Source organism: Lactuca virosa, chromosome 8, assembly GCF_052849685.1.
Source record: "Lactuca virosa cultivar CGN04683 chromosome 8, Lactuca_virosa_CGN04683_v6, whole genome shotgun sequence".
In the NCBI taxonomy this organism is placed as follows: Eukaryota; Viridiplantae; Streptophyta; class Magnoliopsida; order Asterales; family Asteraceae; genus Lactuca; species Lactuca virosa.
In genome coordinates, this window is record NC_136433.1 from 59120052 (window position 1) to 59129661 (window position 9610).

Sequence of the window (9610 nt, forward strand, 5' to 3'; positions counted from 1 at the left end):
AATTTGGGTTTTTAACCCAATCACAAGCCAACTACGTCCAAGATTAAGCTATTGGGCCGATTAGGGTTCCACTAGGTCGGGCACCACCCACTGCCACCTCGTGCAGTGGTGGTCGACGGCGGCTTACGGCGGCAACCACCACCTCACGGCGGTGGTGGTGATCTTCTTCACTTTTGACTAAGAAAAAACTGGTATAACATTCACCATTACAACACACACATAATATACACACATACAACCACCTCCTACGGTGGCTGGTGGCGGCAGAGGTGGCAGAAAACGGTGGAAGGCGGCAGAAGGAAGCTATATGGCGGCAACCACCATGGTTGGATGCCATGGTGGTTACCCACGTTTTCCGGCCAGCAAATACATACACATCTTGCAATCACGGAAAAACACCACCAAACGTACCCAAAGCCACCGTGTCCGTTGCAGCGAAGACCGGAGATATTTTCCGAGAGAAAAGAAACAACCGTAAGAGAGCGACGTCAACGGCGGTGGCACGATTTAGCAAATGCAGAGCAGAAACGAAGGGGGAAGGAGTGGTGGCGGCGGAGGAAATGGAGGTTGCTTTCTCGCCGATGAAAGATATCAGCGACAGTGTCTCACAAGTACAACGTCCATGCGACGTTCTTCATCGTCGTCGGCAGACTCACCGACAGTTTTGCTTTGGTGGTTTCCAGCTTCAATGGAAAGGAGGCGGCGGCTAGAGGAGCTTCAAGAATGGTGGCGGCTGCTGAATGGCGCCTTTAGGTTTAGGGTTAGACGACGGGGGAGTGAACATCGGGTATATAGCTCTACAAGACCTTCCGGTCCATGTGTTAATTAAAGCAAAACATCGGGTAAATAAATGCTTAGTGAGTTCCCCAAAATACCACATACGCACATACGCCACTCAACGCTATAGCTCTACAAGACCTTCCGGTCCATGTGTCTCAGGGGACTTCCGTCCCACAATCCTGGTAGACCTTCCGGTCCATATCATAATGACCTTCCGGTCCATATGGTAATGACCTTCCGGTCCATAACATACTACTCATAACATAACATAGCACATACATATTAAATAACAACATACATCACATACTCCTCATAGCACATAAGACCTTCCGGTCACACATATTACCACTCTAGGTAAAGTATAGTGAGAAGACTCACTTCGCATGAAGTCGGATAAACTCTCGTGCTCGAATATCCCGACCTAGCCTCCTCCTATCAACAGGAAAACATCTCTAATCAAAATCCTCCCCTGTTCTCATCTCTAATAATGGGTAGAAGACCATTCTACCCCTCCCTGACCTCTCTTGAATCAGCTTGGCAAAAACCCCAAGGTCAACGGAAGTCAACTATAGTCAACGGTCAAACTTTGACCATACTCGTCGAGTGCACATGGGTGACTCGGCGAGTCCAAGCGTGTCTTCTGAATCCTTCTAAGGTCTCACTCGACTCGTCGAGTAACCCCGACTCGACTCGTCGAGTTCCCTTATGGACTCGGCGAGTTCCTTCCACGGCAACACTCAAATGACCTTCTGAGGTCAGATCTGTTTCTCTAACCTATAGATCTGACCCTACCATACTCAATAATCATGTAAAGGTCCGACCTTTACACTCATGCAACGTCCATAATGCTTCTTTTGGTGAAATAGCCTCTAAAATGGCAACCTAGGTTCATATCTCTAATGGAATAGCATAAAGCAGGATAGATAGGACTCTCTGGACCTCTTAAGGTCCAGATCTAAGAAGAACTCCACCTTGGGACCTCATATACTTCGAATCCAAGCTAAAGAAGGCATAAGAAAACCCTAGATTCAAGTAGATCACCAAATACACGAGATTGAGCACAGATTTATACCTCTAGCAACCTCTTCTGATCAATTGGTGGTAGATCTGAGCCCCTCAATCTTCCTTGCTTGCCCTCCTTCCTTCTTTCTGGCAAAATCACACTTAGAATGATGAAAACGACTTCCTCTCTCTCACACAACGCTCTCAGGTGCTCTCAAGGGTGAAGGTGGCCGCAAATGAGGGCCATAAGGTCCCTTAAATAGGTCCCAAACCCGGACAATTAGGGTTTTCCTTAACATCGTTGACTCGGCGAGTCAGATACCCGACTCGTCGAGTCCCTTCATTAAACTGGTCACCGAGTCACGATTCTACTCGACGAGTTGAGGCGTCAACTCGTCGAGTCACTCCTCATAACTCAAGAAGAAATACTCAAATTGTCATGCCTGGAAATCCGGATGTTACAGTATTAGTCGAATTAGGTTATATTTAATGAAAAGTTAAATGAGAGTTGAATGAATGATGTGGCCTTGAATGCATTCTAACTTCTTCCTTTTTTTTTTATAGTGAAATTTCACCTAATAAGTAGAGTTGAATCACCATTTAGTATTTCAATGAGGTTTTATATTTAACAAAAAAAATATTTCTATACAACCAATATATCTATTATTTTCTAATTTGTTTTACATTTAATAATTTTGTTTAATTGTATGTAATAACTGAGCTTATAAAATTATTAACTTTAGTTTTGTAAGTAAATGACTCTTGTTTATTATTTTTTTAATAATCTTAAATAATAAAAAAGCTTACTTAAATGTTTTTAAAATAATAACATCTTATTATTACATTACAACCAAATGTTCATAAATATATGAGTTTCCGGCTGTCCACTGTGACTCCATGATTTTGCAAGGATTAGAAGGGCTCGCCCTTTGGACATTATATTAAGACACCGAACTACGTCGCATACTTTTCTAATGAGGTTCTGAAGTTCTAACATTTGAATTTCTCTTACATTCTATGTTCCCGAAACGGATCCTATCAAATATTTCACATTTTCTATGATCATCTTTATTTCAGGTACTCAGGGAATCCTCCTTAATAGACGAAATATTCCTATTATGTCAACGCCAATTGAATCAATGTTATTAGTTGTGAATTCGAACTTTTTGGTATTTTCCGTTTCTTCGGATGATATGATGGGTCAATCATTTGCTTCATTGGTTCCAACGGTAGCCCTCTAATGACCAATTCCTAGTTGAAACCCCCAAGACTACTTGAACACTGGACCACACATATGAGAGACCAATATCTTACCCGATAGGCCACTAGATGGTTAAATCATGTCGAATAACATGATGTACTGCATTATACGTCATTTTCGTGTATTATTCATAATTTTTAATTAGTAACATGCAATCTTTAATTTTTAATTTTGCATTAACTTTATTTTCTAGTTTTATGTATCACCATTATTTATAAAATGATAAATATAATAAAAATAGTATACTAAGTGAAATTCGGTGTGACAATCCATTAAATTTTAATAGGGTTTAATAGAATGTAAAATTTAATGGGTAAAATAATATAATAAATAAAATGTGGATGTGATAATAATTGAATGTTAATAATTCAATGCATTGAAATGACCTTATTTTTCATATTCAACGAATATTTAATAATTCGTCCCAATTTCATTATTAATAGGAGTCACAATACAATTAAATGATTATTCATTGCAAACTCGTTTTTATTTAAGAAACTTATTATGAGGTATGATAATCTTAACATATATTTATTAATTACTAACCGTGAATTGGTTGATTGGGACTAGCCCACTTGGTAAAGGTTTTGCCTCTTAAATTGGATATCCTGAGTTCTAATCTGAAATATGTTTTCGGTACGTTTAACCATCATCGAACACCTACAAAAAAATTACTAGCAAGGAAATTAACAAATATTCATGGCACAAGCCTATCAATGTAATGATATGATATTACAACTTATTTTACATATTTGGAGTTCAAATGAGTTCTCTTACACTTAACAAAAACACCTTCAAATACAACAATCATTTATACAAAGCTTCGCTCGATCCGTTTTGCGACCCAAACCCGACTTGATTACATAAAATCACGCACGGGTAGACGGGGTTTTCTTGAACAAAGCATAAGCATCACTATATATGGCCACCACATTTGCAAAAACAGCTATACAAATCATCAAAACAGCCAAAATCTTATCTCCTTTCGTTGCTATTCCATAAACATCCCTACATACAAAATCACCCATCAATTCAACAAATGTTCATAACTTCATAGTTCATACATAAAAGGGATGATTCATGATATCATGATAACTCATACCTTATAGCAATTGATGCAGGAAAGATGAACCCAATGCAAACAGCAGCAGTTGCTCCTGTAAACTGGAACGCATCCCATGCACTTGGTATAAAATTTGCACCCAAATATATAACCGAAAGAAGACCTACACTAACAATAGCAAACCGCTTGTTGTCCAATTCCAAAGGCACTTCAGATGATCCAAAAAAAAGCCCATCTGTATTAAGTCGTAGTGCATAAAACACAAGTGGAAAAACAAGCATGAGGTGTAAAGCATAGCTCACACGAACAATATCATTAAGCTCCACGCTAAAAGGAACTCCCAAATCAGAGTCAAAATTTTGCAATATATCTCCCATTGTTGCGTCCCCAAAGAGTATAAACCCAAAGAAACTAGTCATTATGTACACAATCGTACATAACACCAATGAAATCTGTACAATTGGTTCGATAAGTGAAGGGTTTTCAAGCTCATTTCCAATCGAATGCACTGCCCATGAACAAAAAAAGATTCAATTATTCATTCGTCAATAAAATTAAATAAATTTAAACCGGTTTATGTACGATTTTTTTGCATGTTGTACCATTAAAATGGCAGATATAAGCAGTAACAAGAACAGGAACTGCAGTGAAGAGGTTCCAAACCGAGTTAATATCGGTGATTTCTGGAAGTAATCTTGGCATTTGGAGGGTCCCACTTGCCATTTTAAAGATTGCGATTCCTGCAGTGATGATTAAGAAAACCACCGCTAGTGCAACTGCTAAACCTGATGTAACACTAAGTGAATCTGCATATATATAAAATGTTGTTCATAAGATTAAACATTAAAATGGATTTGGGATTATGGAAATGATATAAAATTATAACATACCCATACGCTTGAGAGATGCTAATGGAACAAAAACGCAAAGAGTTGTGAGTAAAAGAACAAGAATTCTTCCAGTCCACCAGTGTGGTCCGAACCACCCTTCCAATAAACCAGGGTGGTGCACCCCGTTCAAAGATGATCCAGCCACCACATCACCTTTTCATAACATAAACAGTTAAACACACGAAATCGTTAAAAAAAATCCAATTTTTATGCGTTTCTTGATTATAAATTATGGTTCTTGAATGTTTAGTTACCGATGATAATCATGTAGATAACAAGAACACCAATGTTATTAATCACCACACAAGCTTGAAGCATCTTCTTCCCGACTTCCCCAAACGCATCACCCATTAATCCGCCATACGAATCTGTGCCACCGGGACGACTGTATTTTAGCAAGATTCTAACGGTGGCTTCCGACAAGACTGCAACAAGAATTATGACAGCGATACCGAGGCCGAGGCCCAAGACCTTCATGGTGGCCGGAAGTGCCATTATTCCGGCGCCAATGATGGTGGTGGAAAGGTTCATGATAGCCCCCGACATGGATGCGCCATTAAACTCATTGTGAGCGCCTTTTTTCTTGGGAATCAGTGGGGATTTCTCGTTTACTGAAACTGTAACGCTGTCTTTCTTCTTGCTGTGTTTTCTTGAGGGGTGTTTGTGTTTCTTGATTTGATGGGTTTCTGCTTGGATTGTCATGTTGTTCTTGGGGAATTTGCGGCGAAAATTGAGGGGTTTTGGGGTTGGAGATTTGGTAGTGAAAAACAGAGAATTGGAGTGCGTGTCTGAATTGAATGGAATCTAAAGATAAAGAAATAATTGAAGTGTGTTGGAGAAAATGCGTATAATAAGGTTGATTGCGCATCGTCAGCGTTCTTATCGAATTGTGGGCTGAAAGTGAACCTAAAAGATGTTCTTCCGAAGCCGTGAATGGTCAGCAATATCCGGTCCCTTTCGTGGAAAAATCCTGTTTGAAGGAAATGATGATGTAATAAAATAAAAATAGATATATAAATGGGTAAATTATGCTTAAAAACGATAGGTTTTAGTGAAATTTTATTTTAGTAAAACATAAGTCTAAAGTACTAGTAATTAAATATGTATGCTAGTATTCAGGTTATTAATAATTAATTTTAGTCTTCAACAATTTTATTTCTTAGGCTAGAGGGTGTGGACTGTGGAATGCGGTTTAGAATCGTGATTGTGCCACGTCAACCGCAAACACCGCCCCCAGGGTTCGGTCTTGGCCGCAGTGCGGTAGATTTTTGCTGCACTTTCACTCTTTCTTTCCTCTTTTATTTGTTCTCTCTCTCCTCTTTCAACCAATCACCTTCTTTTATTTTTTTTTCTTTTCTCTCTCTTTACCATAATCTCACTCTCTTGGTGCGGCATGAAACCACACTTGTGTGGTAAAAAGTGACGTGACGCATATGTGGTGGTGAAGGGAGTGCGGTTTCGGTGGCACCACTCCCTCCAGCCTTACAATCGGCGATTGTGGATACCATGTCTAATGGTGATTTGATATTGAATCCGATTGAAGTCAATGCTGAATTTGATTTTTCAATTTTTTCTTTCGCATCTAAATTCGATGAACCCATCATTTATAAAAGGCTTTCAACTACTAGCAATGCATTTTGGTGAGATTAAATATGGGTTTTGTAGTTTTGAGGAAGACAAATCCATGGGTTTGAATGGTTTGTGTCCTTAAGGTTTCTAGGACATATAGACACCGAACACTATGTAAAAACATTTCAAGATTAGGGGAAAATTCCAATAGGGTTGTAAATCCTCTTTTATTCCAAAAAATGCCTAATAACAATAGTTACATAAAAACTAATTTTACAACTATTAAGCCATTGGTTTTTTTGCCATTATGTTTCTATAACCATCTTGTCTGAATATAAACTCAATTTTATTCTTTCAACATTTCAACAAGAAAAAAAACAACAAATAAACAAAATGTGGAAAATGAAAGGTAGGCGCAGTCGGCTTCGAGTTTCGTCGTCTTGTCAATATTTTAAGCACAATTTCTTCCACGTCCTTAACAACTATTCTGGCTGCGTGTCTTACGAAATGAATGATAGGGCCCATTACTTTTGTGTTATTACTTAAAAATATTATTATCTTAATTCTTATATGAGTGTCACATACCTCACCTTCAATTTAAGGTTTGCCAATCATTCAATTATTATTTTATTTAGTATGAAGAAAATCACAAAAATAACCATATATAAATATACTTGTAGCAAAGTAATCGATTTTTTTTTTCTTGAAATGTTATTATAATTCGTAGTAAGGCCACCACAAAATTATACACCACACTACAAATTCTTTTTTCTTGACATGTATCTTATCTTTTCTGTCATCAACTTTTGTAATAAAACTATCTTAATGACCGCAAAAATTAACCGCAAAGTTAAGATTTTTATTTATTTATTTTAATTTTTTTTATATAAATCAACTTTTTTTATTTTTATAAATGACAATTTTTTGAAAATATAATCAATCATACTAATCTCCAATGTTTTCAAGGCTTCAAACCATTTTTTCCACCAAAATAATTCATTCAGTATGATATTTGTAGTAACTATTTGTATTGGACGGTCATAACAGGCAATTAGTAGTGTTAACCATTAGGATAAATTATGATTTGAATATGCCATAATATATAAACCTTTTTAAGTTGTTTGATTTGGTGACGAGAAATTAATGTTTAGAAGCTAAAACATTTGAAAAATGTTGTTTGTGTTGTATATCTAAATATTGTACATTTTAATTTCGAAACTTAAAACACTATTAAAATGGATAAATTGTTGTACATGTGTTCTTCTCTGTGACATCTTGGTTTTGATATATGGTACGAGAAATTAATCTCTGAAATGAGATGGTTGGATGAAAATGATAAAAAGTGTTATGGGTTTAAGTCATCCTACATGAATAGGAGGAAAAAGATGTGACTAAACCAAAATGGTTTGGTTCATTGAAATTGTTGTACATAAAAGGATACAAAACAGAAGTTTTGCCTCAAGTTTTTAATCTCGATTTTAATGAATTTCATAAAAACACAAAATATTTATGAACAGGCCCGGCCCAAGTACCGGCGGCCCGGATTATGGCCCAGTGAAGCATGTATATATACATAAATTGAAGCTCATTTTTTATTATCAGATAATCTGAAGCCCAAATCTTCATGTTACTGATGATGATTACGATTACACAAGATACGCCCCTAAATCGATTGGAAATTTTCTTGCGACCGTATTTTTTTTTCTGAAATTTCAAATTCGTTCCAATGTGATAAAAAAGGATAATTTCTTGATCTTTTTGATTCGACGTACTTGATTTAAACGTGTGAGTTTTTGCTTTGTTTAATTAATTTTCAGGCTGGAGGTTATTGCTTTAAAGACCTTTTTCAACGACAACATCAGCAGGACAACAACTATATCGATAACCAATGAGATTTTGAACCTTTGGCAGCAGGAGGTTAATCGCTTCAATCCCACAAGGTGGCTATTGTGTATATGAATCTGATTTTGAACGTTTTGATTCAATAATTGAAGGTTAATCACTTTAAACCATAAACCTACTCTTTATTAAAAAGAAGTTCCATACTGTAAATTGAGAATTTATACGATATGTTTACTCATGGACTTATGTAAGAAGTTTATCTTTGGTATATATTGTTTTTGTAAGGAGTATCAAGTATGAACCCTTATCTTATTGGAGTTTTTAATCACTCACATTTTATGGGTAATGTTGAACAGTTAAAATAAAGGGCATAAGGTTGAAGGGTGTCGTGATGTTTTTGCCTACAAAAAATGAGTAGGGTGTGGTACCATTGTTTTCTAACAATCAAAAGAAGGATGTTAAATGAAAATATTGTTGGATTGTCTTTTCTTTATTGGTTGTTGGTTATTACCGATGAGTTCCTCATCTGTATATATACAACGATGAAATCTACCCGTGGGAAAAAAAACAATCAAGGTGTGGTATACACTGTCGGCAATACATGCCATGTAATATTACCAGCGGTAAAAGGAAGCCACACCGTGGAAGCCACACCGTGCAGCCTAATAGTCAAAATGGTTAGTGAGTTGAATTCATCTTTTCATTTTTAGTGCAATATGGTTTTGCGGATATCTTTTTAGTTAGATGAAAAGAGTAATTTTTAATAATGACAATTTCTGTGTATGTGAATAGTAAAAACTTAAAGGGCGTGAATTAATCCATATTTTCATTTTTAATGCAATACTGACATTATTATTCATCTTAGGAATGTCAAAAACCCCCGTGGGATTCCGACCTCAAGGGACTTCGATAGTGGTGGATCCAACCTAAAAGTCAAGTGGGATGCACAGTTAGCCGTTGATTGTGGAAAATAATAAAAAACTGAATAACATTAAAACTTTTAACTAAATGTCATTTTACAATTTAAATCTACAAGGACACATAGCTAAGAAACGGTTGATAATATTTTCATTTGTAATATTGGAAAATCCTTCTCTTTCAACCGCACAAATTACACAACCACTTAAAAATTCATCCGAAAATCCGATTTTACAAGCTTCATTGCGGAAAAACAAATCTCCACGATTGCGGTTGCAACCGACA

The 9610-nt window shown here is 36.6% G+C and overlaps 1 protein-coding gene across 1 annotated transcript; it reads right to left on the reverse strand.

Moving 5' to 3' along the window:
* Positions 1-3729: 3729 nt before the first annotated feature.
* On the reverse strand, positions 3730-5828 carry LOC145132222 (amino acid transporter AVT6A-like). The gene is made up of 5 exons (XM_079066928.1): positions 5251-5828; positions 4997-5149; positions 4709-4912; positions 4146-4614; positions 3730-4051 (listed from the first exon to the last, which is right to left on the reverse strand). Exons 1-5 carry the CDS (start codon positions 5696-5698, stop codon positions 3913-3915), a joined length of 1413 nt encoding a protein of 470 aa, XP_078923054.1. The 5' UTR covers positions 5699-5828; the 3' UTR covers positions 3730-3912.
* Positions 5829-9610: the final 3782 nt, after the last annotated feature.

Bases quoted from the DNA above. Each gene is read 5' to 3' on its own strand.
- LOC145132222 (XM_079066928.1), bottom strand. From the start codon at position 5,698: ATGACAATCCAAGCAGAAACCCATCAAATCAAGAAACACAAACACCCC. The intron at 4,913-4,996 runs GTATGTTATAAT...ATATATATGCAG, and splicing joins AGCATCTCTCAAGCGTATGG to ATTCACTTAGTGTTACATCA. The intron at 4,052-4,145 runs GTATGAGTTATC...TTTTGTATGTAG, and splicing joins CCTGCATCAATTGCTATAAG to GGATGTTTATGGAATAGCAA.